Below are 17,503 nucleotides of genomic sequence, written 5' to 3' on the forward strand. Positions count from 1 at the left end.
TTGACCTTTTTTATTTTGATACGAGATAATGATGGTCATCCACCAACAACTTGCAGAAAAATTGAAGAAATCTGCTAAAAATTCATTATTTTTACTTCCCGTAACTTGCAAGTTGACTCCTTGCAACCTGCAACATAAACACGCGCAAAAATAGAAGAAATCTGCTAAAAAATCGTTATTATTACTTTCCGTAACTTGCAAGCTGACTCCTTGCAACCTACAACACAAACGCGTGCGGGCACAAAAATGTAATGATGTATATATATTCATTTATGTTGATGTGCAAGAAAATAAATACATGTATATATTTCTGTATATATTCGACACGCACGCATATATGCATCTATGTACATATATGTATATGCATGTGTGCATACAATGTACACATACATACATATAAATATAATGTTGTCATGTGAAAATTAACACTGTATTTTCTTTTTCCAATCATGCTACCCATCGAAAACCATATTCTCTATATTTGAATGACATCTCCTGGTAATATCCCACAGTTTAACAGAATCTGCTGCATCCTAAACACATAATGATTTTTTGTTATGGAAACATACATCCACCAATGAATTTGCTTATAATTGTGAGAACACCAAAAATAGTATCAATATTTCCATATACACAAAAACAGGCATCATATCACCTTAGGCGAGTCATGTCTTCTATTGTTTAAGATTTCATGTTGCACGATTCCTGGAATTCCAAGGATGGGGGTGGGGATTGGAAAGCCCTAGAAATTATTACAAATTATACGTACGAATCTGAGGGAATGACATGTACATTGTCAACGCTTGAAAACGAAAGAAATTAAGGTGAGAAGATCGATCGTCAAAATAATTTAAAGAGAGATAGGGAAGAGGGGCTGTCATTGAGAAACGGAGAAATTTGAAGCGAGGAGGCCGAACATCAAATTAATTTAGAGACAAAGAGTGGGAGAGGGGCAGGGGAGAGAGCGGATCAGAAGGGGAAGAAGGAAAGTCGAGCGGTATCAAAGTGAGAGGTAGAGGGGCAGGGGAGAGAGCGGTTAGATACAGAGAGAGGGAGAGGGGCAGGGGGGAGAGCGGATCAGAAGGGGAAGAAGAGTCGGGCGTTATCAAAGGGCTAAATAGGGAAGAAAAGGATAAAATATAGGATAAATTATAATTAAGAAATTTGTAAAGGGCAAAATGGGTATGCAAAAGTTGACATTTGTTCTCTTTTAGTAGTATAGATTTATGACTCCTATGATGTAGCGTTCTTCTCTTATGAACCACAGAAGTTTGAACAAGTTGTTCGAGATGAAGATTGGAGAAAAGCAATGGATGAAGAAATACACATGATCAAGAAGAATAAGACATTGGAGCTAGTTAATCTTCTAGCAGGAAAGGAGGTCTTCCGTCTTAAGTGAATATACAAAACCAAGTACAATGAATGAGGCTTTGTTCAGAAGCTCAAGGTTTGATTAGTCACGAAGGATTAGTCTTAACAGTCAAGAGTCGACTTCAACGACACATATACCCTACCTAGTTGCTCATATGGAGGCCATAAGGACGATATTGGCACTAGCAATTCAACTTAAGCTCAAAGTGTTCTAGTTGGATTGCAAGTCAGCTTTCCTAAATGAAAGACTTGAAGAGGAAGTCTGTGTCAAAAAACCACAGGACTACATAGTCAAACGAGAAGAAAACAAAGTTTATCAACTTCACAAAGCACTATACGGATTGACGCAAGCACTGCGGGCTTGGAACAACAAATTTGGCAACCACTTCCACAAGCATGGATTTCAAAGGAGCCCAAGTGAATCATCTCTATATGCGAAGAAAAAATAGTGCGGACTCCCTTATTGTTTTTCCATATGTTGATTTGATTTATTACGACACTAACACAATGATGATTGAAGAATTTAAGAAGATGAAAGAAAATTTTGAGATGACAGATTTAGACTTAATGAAATATTTTCTTGGAATACAAGTAAAACAAATTGAAGGAGAACTACTCATCTATCAAGAAAAGCACTGTGAAGCTCTTTTAAAGAGATTTAACATGAAGAATTGCAAATCCAATAGCTACACCAACTTTGCTGAACGAAAAGCTATCAATGAATGATTAAGCGCAGAAGGTGGATGCCTCGAGTTACAAAATCCTAGTCGGATCACCGATCTACCTCACAAAAACAAGACCAGACACATTGTATGTTGTAAGCATTGTGTCCAAATTCATGAGCAATCCAAGCAAGCTACACTAGCAACAGCTGAGAGGATTCTTTGATATCTTTAAGGTATAAAGAATGTGGGAATAAAATACAGAATAAAAGATGACAATGCATTAGCCGAATTCGCTAACAGCGACTGGGCTAATTGTATTGATAATCGCAAAAGCACTTTTGGATATGTCTTCACTCTGGGATCAAAGGTAATATCCTGAACCTCAAAGAAACAACAGATCATAGCTCTGTCATCGCAAAAGCAATCTCAGCTATAAGTACCGCATGTAAAGTAGTATGGCTTTGAAGGATTTAATCTGATCTACAACAAGATCAAGAGTCACTAACTACTCCCTACTGCGACAGCAAGTTCGCGATAGCCATGACAAAGAATCCAGTCTTCCATGCAAAAACCAAACATATTGAGATTTGTCATCATTTCATCGGAAAACTCGTGGATACAAGGAAATCAAGCTAGAGTTCATCTCAACAAATGAGCAATTAGCAGACATCTTCACAAGGGCAATACCTACTAAAAAACTTTATACTATTTAGACAAGTCATGAAAATTACAAATTAAGAAGGGATATTAGAAGATAATTTATAATTCTAGAAAACTCTAGAATATTTATAAGAGGCGTGTAAAAATAAAAATGTATAGAATAATCTAGGAACTAGATATAATATGCATGAATTATTGTGGAAAATAGAATTATATAGAATTCTCTAAAAACTTAATGAATCATGAAAAATCTAAAAATTCTAAAGAATTCCTTGCGAGCCTATAAATAGACCTTGAATATAAGCATTGTAGCCAAACTTTGAAGCAATCAAGTTTCAAGCAATTCCAAAGCAAAGCCTCCTACTACTTTCTAATTAGTCTCTTTTTCCCAACTTCTATCTATTCTCAATCCTTCAATACCAAACCGATTACCCATCTGGCTTCTGCAATCTCAATCTCAACAATTTAGATTTAATAATCAATTTCTGAATAGATGGCAGACTTCTTCTCTTCCTATTTCTCTCTAAGCTTCTGGCCGTCCCCGGCATATGTGAACAGGATGGACGCTGCCTATGGTCCTCTCTCTCTCCACCCATCTATTTTACCTTGTCAGAGTTGAGTCAGTTTTGAGCTTCACGATGTTCTCCGAAAACATTCCATTTTTCTAAAATCAGTTATAAATATATCATCATTCAATTCAGATATTTCAAATTCATCAACATATATAGCATTCACTTCGGGGAAAGAAAAAAAAAAAAAGACCAAGAAATGTATTACGCAAGTACAACTTGAAAAGTTGGAGCGCTCGATAAGGTTAAAAAGGTCAAATAAAACTCAGAACATGAGGTCGAATGTGGCAAATGAGGTGATAATTTATGCATCTTAGCCTAGACGGGGACAGTGGCTTAAGTTGCCTTGACGGTAGGAGATAGAAAAATACATGAAGATGCCTGAACCATAGCCATCATCAAAAACCTCGTGTTTTCTTAGCCAAATTTTGCGGAGTTTGGCACTTCAAGAAACACTCTGTTGGCTGCATGGTGGGTTTATCAGGAAATTATTTTCCGCATCACAGTCAATCTGCATGGAGAAATACTGAAAATTATAAATAAAAAAAATTCGTTGTTATTCGAAGTTAGCAGCTAACATGGAAATCAACTTACATCTGGGGTAGTAGCTGTTCCCATATGGCGAAGGAGCACCCGGCCTCACCTGAGATCAATCGTGATTCGTGTCAGTATACCAAACCACCAAAAAAAAGAAATCATCAATTTGAGCACCAAAAAAACTAATAAATTTGAATTGATTTTGAGATACAGAAAGCTTTATCATATTCATATTCATATTCACTCCTGGAGCTAATGAATCTGATATCCAACCATTTAAACATGGATTTTGAATGGTAGAGGTTGAACCCGATGGTCTGAATAAACACAAAAATACGGTAAAGAATAGCAAGCATGGTCGTGTACAACTTATATATTTTTGATACTAGAAAGGGACTAAAATAAAGAGTACGAGCATATGTCTCTTCAACTTCTTGGTCCGTTTCAGCTGATGTCCTTATCTTATTCAAGTCAGCATTCACATTTTACGTGTGCTAATATAGATTTCTAATATTTGAACAATATCAGTAGCAAGTCAAGCTTACAATTTCAGATTGCACGTTTTGGGGAGGGGGGGAAAACTGAATCTTAGAAATTTTCAGCAACATATTTCTTTTGGGTCTGAAACATCCTTGGTCATGGATCTGATCAACTTGATACTTTATTTGGAAGCCTGAAATAATAATTGTATGCAACAGGATCATTTTGTGCAGTTGCAAGTGTTTTTGTTTTCTTGCGATTAGCCCTTCTGTTGCAGCGCCTAAGGCTTAAGCCAATCTGCGTGTAACTCGCACTCGCAACTCAAAACAACTAAACTTTATCGAGTAAATACATTGAAGATATTTGTTTAGTTGTCTCACTTAAACTACTTTTGTATTTTCCTAACAAATTTATATAAGTTTTTTTTCAATTTATCGAAGGCAAGAACAAGTTACATATATTAAAGTGATATGTACTAAGTTTGAATTAGAAGTATAAAGGTTACCACTTTGTTTCAATATATGCAATAGTATCATCAAGGTAAAGTGGATTATGCATTTTATTTCTTTAGCAGCTACCAGAAACCCAATGTAGATTCATGAACTATAAGATACGCTTGAAAATCTTGACGTTGGCGAGTTGGCTTTCACTCCGGCCCTGGCCTTAACTGTTGCAGAGTAACTCACACTTCAAAACCATCACATGCCATCCCTCTATATTTATTACACATATTATAGAAAGTTAAGACAGACCGTGAGAACAACTATACATAATATTGCTTGCAGCATTCTTAATTTTTTTAAATTTTTATACGAGAAGATATTTTGTATATAGTAAGCAGGTATACCTGATGAGTGGCTGGATACTCTGTAGATCCATAAGGAGCACCTGAAAAATTCAAGGGAACAAAATGTAAAATCATTGCATTTTCCTGTCACATCTTGTAAATACTCAGAAACTTACCTGCTGGATATCCGGCGCCCTGGCGTTGGTAATATGGATGTGGTGGTCCAGCTGTACCATGAGGCATACCTCCATGGCTAATAAAAATACCAACAAATCAACTTAATAATCGCTAATAAATTAAAAATGAAAATGAAAAAAACATTGTGTGAAGAGTTCAAGGAAACCTTGGTCCTGAAGAGGGAAAACTGTCCACTCGAGGCCGAGGATACCCTCTAAAATCTGAATATGAAGCATCATCTCCCTGTAGCATTAAGCAGGTTATTAGGAGTTAGATGCCTGCAGGATACCTACATTCTTTGGGATTTTTCTGAAATTACCAATGAAGAGAAAGGACGCTTCCATTCAGCACCATGTCTATATCCATGCATCGAAGGGCCTGGCATCATAAGCACAAGTAATATATGAAGAATCTCACTAAGTTGCTGAATACAAAGAGAGAGCTTCTTAAATCGTAATATAGTCAGTTGAGTTATTGTAGAATCAAATAGACTCAGAGAAACAGTTGATATTTGAATAACTGAAAAAAAATTATGCATATATTTAGTGAATTCTTTCAAGCCAAATATGCAACAACCAGATGCTCCATCTTTCCACCCTAAGAGAAAAATATGACAAAGAAGCTCAAATAACTTGACAAGTAATGACTGATGACTGGAAGCAATCACAATCAAGTGTTAAATAATGTAGTTAGGCTATCTCATTTTCTTTATTTTAGTCCCACATCGTGTGGGATTCCATAACTTCTCTCCTTGCTATTGTATTTAAGCACGTCAATACATTGGATAATATATTATCTTTTCTTCCCAAAAGCTCTATTCATCTGATGGTCAAGTTAGAAAACAATGCAAATCAGTTATGGCTTACATACCTGGTATAAAATGTAAAAGTCTAGAAAATGCTAATCAATATCACAATCAGTAAAGAACTAGTTAGAAAAATAGAGGATTAAAACGAGTTGCAGTCCAACATGGACGGTTGTCTTCAAAAAAATGAAAGAAGTACCAAGAAGGAAGGTGTGTGAAGTAGGGCTGAGCATGGTTCGGTCCAAACCGAAAAAACCGACCGAACCGACCCGAACCAATCCGAAAAACTCGGTTTTATGAGTAGGGCGGTTCGGGTCGGGTTGAAAAAATTTCAACCCGAACTACCCGAACCGACCGAATACCCACTTCCCAGCCGCTCAAATAAAGCCATGAAACAAGTAGCCGGTAAGTTAAAATTGGAACTAGCTCAATTCGCAGAGTTAGAGGCCTTTGCGCAATTCGCTTCTGATCTTGATAAAGCTACTCAGAATCAATTGGCAAGAGGTCAACGATTACGCGAGTTGCTTAAACAATCCCAAGCAGACCCTCTTACGGTGGAAGAACAGATAGCTACTATTTATACTGGAGCGAATGGATATCTTGATCAGTTAGAAATCGAATCAACAGGTGAGTCATTTTTTTAGTAGGATAGTATGAATTAATGATGCAAAGTTGCATTTTTTTATATGTTTGGTTTCTGAGAAATTAGCTCATAAACATAAGTTATTCTACTTTAATCTCCACATATATGGGCTAGCAGTCTGGATGATGTAACTCATCACCGCTACCATCATCAATATCACTAACCAAGCTTTCTCCCATTAAAATGGCTTTATGTAAAGTTTCGCACAAACCATACTTAAAGATGGGGAATACAGAAGCCTGCTATACTGGAGAATTCAGTGACAATGTTATCAAATGCTGAATTGCGAATGGCTATGTTTAGTTTAGGTGATATTTGTACCAAAGATTAAAGAATTTGTGGATCACATTAGAAATGAGGATGTGAAATAAAATTGTCTTCTTAGGATTGTTCATGGCTTTGCAACCAAGGATAATAGCCTGTGGAAAGAAACATGCAACAATTGGAACGCCGATAAGGTTCATTACTGGTCCTGCTGTAATAGCGTTAGCTTCTGTAGCAGTCGGCATTAGAGGCAAACCACTCAGAGTCTCTATAGTTCATGTAAAACGCTAGTTCATTTCCTACACGCGCAAATGCTCCTTATAAAATGCTCCTTATAGTTCAGGCAAAACACTCAAAGTTTGATGAAGTTAGAACCGAACAAACCGCCTTATAAAATGCTCCTTATAGTTCAGGCAAAACACTCAAAGTTTGATGAAGTTAGAACCGAACAAACCGAACCGAACCGCACCGAACCGACTTGCAATGGTTCGGGTCGGTTTTGAATAATGGGCGGTTCGGTTCGGTTGTTCAAATTTTGTTAAAAACCGAACCGGACCGAACCGTGCTCAGCCCTAGTGTGAAGTCTCAAAGCATAAAATAAAAATAAATAAATAAATAACACACACGCGCGCGCGCGAAGGCAAAAGATATAAATTACAGAAGTTATAGTGTAAAGGTAACATTGCTAAGATACAAAGAATTGGGTCACAGCTTCTCTTGAGACAAATATGTTCCAGCCTTTATGGAAAGAATGCAAATGAAAGAGGAACCCACGAAATGAGCACATGTCCAATTATTTTGGCACATACATACCTCCAGTATAACCAACTTGCCCCTGTCTCCATGGTGGCTGCTCTCTTGAAGCATGCAAGGGTTCATAATTTGTAGAAGACCTCACATGACCACTACTGCTGTAACCCCCTCCAGATGATTTCCCCTTACGGAAAGAAATATCAGTCTTTGAGTTTCCTAAAAGAAACAGGTGAGAAAGATCAAATACAGTCAAACAACAATATTTCTTGGTGTGCTGTTATACCAAACGTATATTACAGTAACTGGACCTTAAAGGAAATACTAAAGAAACTACATTCTTTAAATAATGGGTTAGCTATTCCATTTAAGAAAGCAAAATGAAGGTGCTATTTGTACCATAATCTGGTATAATCAGTGCTCAACCAATACTATACACTAGCAATTAATAAGCATATTTGACAAAGCATGAAGTCCTCATACATGTTATGTTAATACCAATATATAGATATAAGACCAAAATCGTTGAGTCAAAATTCCATATAATGTTAATACAGCCAGAAGAACTAAAATATAGAGTTTTAGTCTACACCTAACCAAGGTCACAGTCCTCAAGCATAAACAAGTTCAAAGACCTCCAGGAGATGACCTGCACTTATTTCTTAAATGATTCTCTATGATATTGGAATAGACAAATAGCTGTGGAGAAAAACCACACCAGAGGGTTAACCATTAAAGATCACTAAACTAGCTGTTTCAAGAGCAAAACTAGTTCATGATGGGTTTTGGTTGAGATGTGCCCATGCACTAGGCAAGAGGTACAACTTATGCTTCATGCTGTCATTAGTAGAATTAGATCACCAGATATGAGTGTTGAATTAAGGCATTACAAGTGGAAGAAATTGACTTAGGTACAAGAGGCTAAAACAGCATCCTTCCAGAGAACATCACCACAGCACGAAAGAATAATACATAAGAAGAATGTTAACTATGGGAATCTAAAACTGAAAAAATAAACTCACGTTGAAATGCTTTGGGCGTTCCTTTGACACTGTTTTTATTGCTAAAATTTGGCCCTCCCTTGCTTTGTTTGCCCTTTTGTCCAGGTTTAGCCAGTGATACCTTCACAGTTACCTGGAAAATATTAGAGACAACTAGTCAGTGACCAACTAACAAACATTATTATCTCACCATTATAATATAAATAAACAAATAGAAAACCTTTGAGCCATTATCAGTTAACTCCTCTTTATCAAACGATTCAATGCATGAAAGAGCAGCCTCTCGGTTTTGGTAGTTAACAAAGGCGAAATCTTTTCTCTTTGATGATTTAATATTGCGAGCAAGGACAATTCGTTCTATCTCCCCAAACTTTTTAAAGGGTTCTCTTACTTTTTCTTCATCCCAAGAATCTGGTATACCTTCAGCATAAACTGATTTTACCTATATGAAAGCAAGAGCAAAATAACATGAGAAAAATGATAAATATTCATTAGCAATTAATAAACAACAGAATTACAATTCTTCTGCATAAGTACGTAAAACATTACTAAGGGTCTAATAGTAATAAAATATCTGAAGTGAACTTTTGGTCTATGTTGTTACCTGGACTCTATAATTTGTTTGAATTCAGACAATTCAGTTAATTAAGATAATAAACATTAGTTTTCAACTATATTGGTTAAAGACATCTAAAATCTTACGCAACTCGCAACAAATGTTATGTTTATCATATAAACATAAGAGTTTGAAAGGTTGGAATCTGCACATAACATACTTGGACTGTACATGGTTTAGCTAAGGCAACCGCAATACTTGTAAAACAGTTGGAATCCGCACATAACATACTTGGACCGTAAATGGTTTAGCTAATGCATTCTGACAAAGCAGCAATCCAACGTTAATAAACAGCATGAATTTAGAAACTATAGAAACTAACAAAATCATGTTTCATGTCAAAATTAGATGATAATCAGCACCACCATGTGTAAAAGCCTACTTAATGAAATTTCCCGAGAGACCCCAACCCAGTATGGCATTCTAATGATCAGGGTAAAATTGTCTAAATGAATAGAATTCCCACTCATCACAGTTGATCGAAAAAGAATATCCTCAAGTATAGCATGGGCAAGCAAGCGAGCATGTGCCGGTTTTCACATTTGATACAAACTAATACCCAGGATATATAACTTTAGCATACACACAGCACGTGCGTGTTGGGGGGAGGGGGGTGTGAATAATGAGTATGCTTGGTACCAAGCACAAAATTGATGCTTGGTAGTGACGTGGATGCTTCTCATCCACACATTTAAAGGTGTCCATAAGAAGAAGGGGGGTTGGGATGGGGTATAAAGAGACCTTCTTCATCTCTTCTTCATCTGGATCATCCAATGGTTCAGCCCAATCAACTTTAATACTCCGGCCCTTACCAAAAGCATCCTTCTTCTGAAGTTTCTTATAAGCATTTACTGCATCTTTGTTAGTTTCAAGTTCAACCAATGCAAACCCACGGTTGGAGTCTGCATTGCTAGAATCAGGCATGACGGTAACAGCTTCAATCTTCTCTATTCCAATTTCCTGTAGAAACTTGACAATCTGCTCAACAAGAGAACATGAAATTAATCACAGCTGTAGAATAGGAAATTAAGATAAAATCAGTTAAGAGTTTACAAATGTAAATGTTTCACCAACAAATAAACTGCTTAATCTAACCAAACAAAATACTTACATCGTCTTTCTTCCATTTCTTGTCAATATTCCCAAGAAAAATTGTGTCATTCCCCTTAAGAGCTGAAGCACCACAAAGTTTTCCACACACCTTCAATTCAGAATCACAGAATAAGTAAGCACAATGAAAGGTCAGGCGAAGTTGAATAAAACTAAAAAGGTCCCCAGACAATCAACAAAAGAAACGTGGTAGACTAATTCTCTAAACAAATATCAGACTAATGTCGCATCAGTGCCAAGTCATGTGACCTCATGACTAAATCCATAGAGAAGTGAACAGCACATGGACAAGAAGAATCTAGTTATAGGAAACCCCAACAATCAGTATTACAAAAACGTATAATTAAACAACTAAAAAATCACTATTCTGCAATTGACAGACAGGTCAAGTAGTCATGAATCAAACCTTAACTGCTATAATATACAAAGGGCGTTAACGTACAGAGCTCCCATACATATCCAGATATGATGAACATGTTTCTTCAATTCTAAAATGCAAAGCACGGGTAAGGAATAAACAGAAACATATCTGAAATCAAGACAGTATATTTGATAATCTAAAATGCATATTAATATAAGTCTCAAGGAGCCAAGCAGCACCAACTTCAGTCATTTAATAACAGAAATTTATGCGACTGTTCTATTTCATTACTGCTTTAAATTAAGGTTGACATCAAACTGATTGCAACTTAAAATCCGACCTAGAAGTATTCCAAAATAGGATTCTGAGCATAACTAAAAGATTGGACTCTTTGATAACAATACTACACAAATGCCTTCTGATAATATTCAGCTTTCATTTTAAAAAAAGTATAAATAAATAAAACAACTCTTGGGTTATTAAACATGGAAATTTCCAATTACTCAAAACTTTTCAGTATAGGCAACCAAACGTGAACATCCTAGTATTTAGCATCATCTGTTTGGTTCACCAGACTCTACTAAAAGCGTAAGAAAAAGGTGATGCAGGACAAAATTGTTTCAAAATATTGCAGTGGAGATTAGAAAATTTTATTAGTATTTCAGTTCTAGTTAAGGTAGGATAATAATTATTGAGTTTGTCATTTAATTAGGATTTATTAATTAGTTTAGGATTGAAATTGTAATTTTGTTTGGATTTGTTATTTGATGTTATATGTTAGTTAGGATTTCATTTGTCATTAGGATTTTGTTATAAAATATAAATATGAGTGGTCATATTATACTTATTAAAGTTAAGAGGGGAAAGAAAGTTTATAAAACTTGTTTTCTTGCATGTGACTTGCAATATTAGGCATGCGAGTTGCTTTATGTGATGACCATCTTGTGTTCTATTACATATCTCGGGTGAAGCCCAACTGGTATATTTTTCTACTTCTTTTTCCCTGTAAACTTAGATCCATCACTTGGTACTTATCAATTCGTTTGTTTATTTAGGATTTGTAATTTACTTATCAATTGGTTTATTTAATTAGGATTTACTCTATTAATTAGTTTAGGATTGAATTTGTAATTTTATTAGGATTTGTTATTTGATGTTATATGTTAGTGAGGATTTCATTTGTTATAAGGATTTTGTGTTATAATAATATAATATAAATATGAATATACGATTGGTCATATTTTACGTATTAATGTTAGGAGGGGAAAGAAAGTTCATATAATTTGTTTATTTCTTGCATGTGACTTGTAATATTAGGCATGTGAGTTTCTTTATGTGATGACCATCTTGTGTTCTATTACATATGTTAGTTGTCGGGTGAGGCCCAACTTGCATCTTTTTCTACTTCTTTTTCCCCATAAACTTAGATCCATCAATTGTTCCTTACGAATTGGTTTATTTAATTAGGATTTACTTTTATTATTTAGTTTAGGATTGGATTTGTAATTTTATCAGGATTTGTTATTTGATGTTATATGTCAGTTAGGAAATCATTTGTTAATAGGATTTTGTGTTATAATATAAATATAATTGGCCATATTTAACTTGTTAATGTTAGGAGGGGAAAGAAAGCTTATGAAATTTGTTTTCTTGCATGTGACTTGCAATATTAGGCATGTGAGTTGCTTTATGTCATGAATATCTTGTGTTCTATTACTTATGTCAGCTGTCGGGTGGGCCCAACATGTATCTTTTTCTTCTTCTTTTTCCCCTTAAACGTAGATCCATCAATTGTTCCTTATCAATTGGTGTTAGAACCTAACATATTATTACACATGTGAGTTGTCGAATGTGAGGCCCAACTTGTATCTTTTTCTATTTTGCCATAAACTTAGATCCTTCAACCGTTCGCCATCAATTTGTGTTTGACCTTAACATATCCGTTGTTGGTTGCAGAGCAACATTATCATGAAGAACCAATATTTTGACAACTGTGTCTAAGTTCACCAAGCTGCAAATACTTCTTAAAGACCTCAAGTCAGATTTTTCACCCAACTTTAAAACTCAATACCGGAGCTTTATCTGACAACGAGAGATTTGATGTAGGATAAGACAGTTTCAAAATGTTGTTATTTGTTGAAATTAGGAAAATTTCTTAGGATTTTAATTTTTAGTTAGGACTCGTGTCACTAGGCAATGTAGTGATCAGTGTTTTCAAAGGCGCGCGCCTCATTGCGCCTCATGCGCCTTATGATGCGGGACGGTGACGAAGCGCCCCACATCTGATGCAGCAGCGCCTTTGCGCCTCGCGTACATCCTTACTTTGTGTAGGGTGCATATAGTACATATCCTCATATAGTTTTATTTGTTAACATTTCAATCGAGTCTTTATACTTGATATTCCATATCCCAAAAAGCAAAATAAATCCATTAGACCTTTTTAATAGCCTTCAATTGAGAACAATTACTAATCCTTTGCTTGTATATTAATCTTGATTTAATATTTGATTTAAAAATTTATGAATTTTGCTACTATGTTGGGTGTTAGCATTAGAAATTAAGGCATTACATTGTGATTTTGTAGTAAGATATTATTTATCATGATATTTTTCAAGTAAGTTCTAAAAACATGTTCTTTCGCTCTTGATTACATATATTGAAAAATTATGTGTACGGTATGCGCCTCGCATCACTCGGGCGCGCGTATCGCGTTGCGCCTTGCGCATGTGCGCGTAAAGATGCTTTGCGCCCCGCATTGCGCTGTGCGCATTGACAACACTGGTAGTGATAATTGATTTTATTATTTATTTGGAATTAAATTTATTATTTTGTTACGACTGGTTATTTTATGTATCTGTTGGGTATGATTTTATTTGTTATTAAAGTTTTGTTTAACGATGTAAATATGATTGTAGATAAAAAGTTCATGAAAGTTTGCAACAAGCGCTTATAAAAGCAGAAGTGCCAATTATCTGCTGCAATTAGGCAAGCGGCTATTAAGATTGGAGGTGCTTTCCACTCAAAAAGGCACGAGAAATTTGTAGCAAAAGAGTAGTCCCAAAACAGTTTAAACGAAAGCCCCCAAAGTTGTCAAAAAAGCAGAGCAGGTAACATTTGCAACCAGCAAGCTGATCCAATTGAATATTTTGATTTATTAAAAAGCCCAAAATCATGATGTAATTCCTTTCTCCAAGTTCGCTTTTCCGTTGTTGTGATTAAAGTGTTTCACGAAAAACCCAAAAACCTAATTTCTCTCATCAGCTCCTCTCCTCTTCTCGGCAATGACTTTGAGACCTATGTGACGATGACATCTCCAAGCACTAACAACAAAAATTTATCAAATGGTATTGGCAATTAACGAACTACTTGTTAATTATTTGGTTCTTTCCCAGCCAACCTGTAATCCAGTAGTTAAAACTTACATGTAATTCGGTTGTAAATGCTCATATTATCTGATAATCTATGTGCAAGCTCTTCACTAACTTTGACATTTTTTTAATTTTCTTTGTTAATCCTACAATTATATGAAGGATAAAATTGCATCTAATTGAATGTAATAATAACTAATGAGTAATTCGATCTTTTCCTATTTAAAAATTTACTTGGTGCTTTCTCCAGTTAAGCCCTAACAAGCTAACTAATACCTTACTGCTTCAGTCCGCCTCCCACAACCTTCAAAGTTTATTTTGTTACATGTGATTTGCAATATTAGACATGTGAGTTGTTGGGTGTAAGGCTCACCTCGTATTTTATGAGGCATGTATGTATGAGTGTTAGACCCATCTTGTATTATTTTAAGAATGTGAGTTTTCAAAATTGAGGCTTAATTTGTATCTTCTTTTTAGTTCATAAACCTAGGTCCTTTAGTCGTTCCTCATCAACTGGCATCAGAGCCCATCAAATCAAGAAACTTAAAAAGATGTCTATATTTGTTTAATCGTATGTGAGCTCTGCAGAGAATAATATATCTAAATGAGTGTGCCATACAATCATACAGTATGGGTGCTATTATGCATTCATTATTTATAATGGACATAGCTTGTTTAACTGAAAAAAGTGGTAGGTCTAAGTCAATACAGTTTAATGGGAGAAAATGGTATGAAATAGAGCAAGATCCTAACATATTTTCTTTATTAGATACAGAAATGCACAAGATTTACATAGCCAAAATACCCGGAGATGAATTGCAACATTGAACTTTTGTAATAATATGGGTTAGCATAGCTTGCTTATTGCATATTTACTAGTAAACCTAAAGAACTTCGCAAGTTCTCACTTTATTTGTTATTAGTGTTACACGATAATTATCATTTAAGATCTATCTTGTAATTTAAATATTGCCAAAAGTTGGGACCATATGACAAAACCATTATATGGATAGCTACATCATCATAACTTTCAGAGGATGTAGTACAACTAATAAACTTGTCCGCAGAGTTATATTATCATACTAGTCAACAAAAATACAAGTGCATGTCAGTCCCTTCAAGTCATACACCAATTTATCTTGTATTTCGTCCTAATCAGAAAATAATCAAAATTAAACTCTTAACACAGACCAATAGAAACCATTTTACCGAACAAAATGCTATATAATCCTACAGATCTGTAACCAAACATGTTCATCTATCCGCAATTTGAAATTCTAATAATGTAATTTTGACACAACTAAAGCTTTAAGAGCAAAAAACAATACCTCGACTTTTTCGAATTGGGCAACTGCTTTCTTGGCCTGGCTGGCATCAGCATACCTCACAAAGGCATACCCTTTATTCTTCCCACTCTGCCCATCCATTATCATCCTGACCTCAACAATCTCCCCGACCTCCCCGAAAACCTTTCTCAAATCCTCCTCCTTTGCATCTCTATCCAATCCTCCAATAAAAATCTCGGTTTTCTTCCTGCTCTTACTCTCTGAGCTTCCAGCCTCCATGTTTCCAGCCACTTCCATCTCCAAATCACCCCCCTCCTCTTCTTTTGTAACATCCTCAACTTTCTCAGAATCAGCAGTCGCTGTTTCCTGCACAGTCTCCATTGGAACTGAAGCGTCTTCATTGTTAGGGTTTTCTACATCTTGCTGCTCCTCCTTAGGGTATGTTGCCTTCACTGCTTCTTCTTCTTCTTCTTCTTCTTTCTTAATTTCTTCAGCAGCCTCCATTGGAACTGCAGCATCTTCAGAGCTAGGGACTTCGACCAACTGCTGGTCCTCGTTAGGATTCGTTGCTACCGTTGCTTCTTCTTCGACTTTCTGAACTTCCTCAACTGCCTTAGGCGATTCCTCTTTCGTCCCCGCAGCTGATTTGGGTACTAATTTCTTAACGATCTTCTTCTTGACTACTTTCCTCACTCGTGTAACAGTCTTTGGCTTCTTCGCGGCCAGCGGCTCCTCGGAGGTTCAGTGGCTACCAGTTCTGCATCTAGGGTTTCTTCAACCGCAGCGGGCTCTGGTTCTTTCTCTAGGGTTTGAGTCGCAGGCGGTGGCAGCGTCTGGCTGGGGCTCTAGGGTTTCAGTGGGATCAAGTTGGAATCTTTCGTTTCTTTCCGCGCCTTCGGGCTGCGGTTCTTTCTCTATGGTTTCAGCGGCAGCGTCTGGTTGGGCTCTAGGGTTTCGTTGCGATCGATTCTGCGGCTTCAGCAGCCGATTCAGTAGCGGGCCGACTGGGTTTCGGTGTTGGGTGGCTGCCGGCGGTGAGGCTTTCTTTAACGGGTTCGGTTTCGGACTCGGGTTCGGGTTCGGGGGAAGGTGGGGCTTGGGCTTTGGCTCTAGTTTTTCGAGCGGGGGCTTTCTTGACGATTTTCTTCCTTGGCGGCATTTTTTTCCGATTTTTTTAATTTTTTTGGGAATTAGGGTTTCAGGAAAGAGGGAAGCAGAGGAGAAAGGTTTTACTCGAAGGTGGCTCTTTTATTGTACCTTTGAGAAATCGAAGAGGAGGGTGAAAGATCGCGGATATTTTGTGGCGGTTTGATACTATAGCGTGATCCGGTCTTAATGGGCTGGGGCCTGGGCTGCGCATCTTGTAGCACTATGGCCTGATTTGTTCTCTTGTCAATTTCGCCCAAAACTTCCGGGGATATTTGTTTCCGTGAATTTAGCGAGTAGTTTTGCAAATTTACAGACCAAACCGAACACAAGTTTAAAATTCTGAATTTGGTGAGGAATTTGGTGTTGGGATATATGAGAACTAGCGTGCGCTCCATGCAAAGCACGGCCCCCTATTTTTTTAAGCACTGTATTTTATATTTGTCTCCCTCTAAGTTTTAATACATTTGATTTAATTATTATACGCTTAAAATTAGATTCATATCAACTCCTCTATACTTAAAGAAGTATCCAAGTTTTAATACATTTAATTTAGAAACCATATCCACTCTTCTATACTTTAAGAAGGATCCAAGTTTTAATACATTTATTTTAGAAATCATATATACTCTTCTATACTTAAAGAAAAATCCAACTTTTAATACATTTGATTTGTTTTACTGTATATGATATAGTAAAATAGTGTAGCATAAATAGTAACTTCAAGAATGGAGGAGTAGGGTCGATTTACTATTTATGCTACAGTAAATTACTGTATCATGAACGGTAACTCCTAGTAGAAAGGACCAAATTTGGTTTATTGTTTGCTATTGTGTACCATGTGCAAAGCACGACCCCTATTTTTTTTTAAGCATTGCATTTTGAATCTGACTCCCTCTAAGGTTTA

At 36.3% G+C, this 17,503-nt stretch overlaps 2 protein-coding genes across 2 annotated transcripts in view; both read right to left on the reverse strand.

Moving 5' to 3' along the window:
- Positions 1 to 3,272, reverse strand: part of LOC109848055 — a 28,278-nt gene extending 25,006 nt beyond the window's left edge. The window contains exon 1 of the mRNA XM_020417338.1: positions 6 to 3,272. The gene's annotated coding sequence lies outside the window, so the exon portion shown is untranslated. The remainder of the gene's footprint in view (positions 1 to 5) is intronic.
- Positions 3,446 to 16,746, reverse strand: LOC109848058 (heterogeneous nuclear ribonucleoprotein Q-like). The gene is made up of 12 exons (XM_020417365.1): positions 15,493 to 16,746; positions 10,437 to 10,526; positions 10,067 to 10,303; positions 8,930 to 9,151; positions 8,731 to 8,842; positions 7,772 to 7,927; positions 5,566 to 5,624; positions 5,413 to 5,489; positions 5,246 to 5,322; positions 5,130 to 5,170; positions 3,860 to 3,908; positions 3,446 to 3,776 (listed from the first exon to the last, which is right to left on the reverse strand). The coding sequence occupies exons 1-12, from the start codon at positions 15,952 to 15,954 to the stop codon at positions 3,772 to 3,774; spliced, it is 1,587 nt and encodes a 528-aa protein (XP_020272954.1). The 5' UTR covers positions 15,955 to 16,746; the 3' UTR covers positions 3,446 to 3,771.

The sequence above is a fragment of the Asparagus officinalis genome, chromosome 7 (assembly GCF_001876935.1).
Source record: "Asparagus officinalis chromosome 7, Aspof.V1, whole genome shotgun sequence".
Classification (NCBI taxonomy): Eukaryota; Viridiplantae; Streptophyta; class Magnoliopsida; order Asparagales; family Asparagaceae; genus Asparagus; species Asparagus officinalis.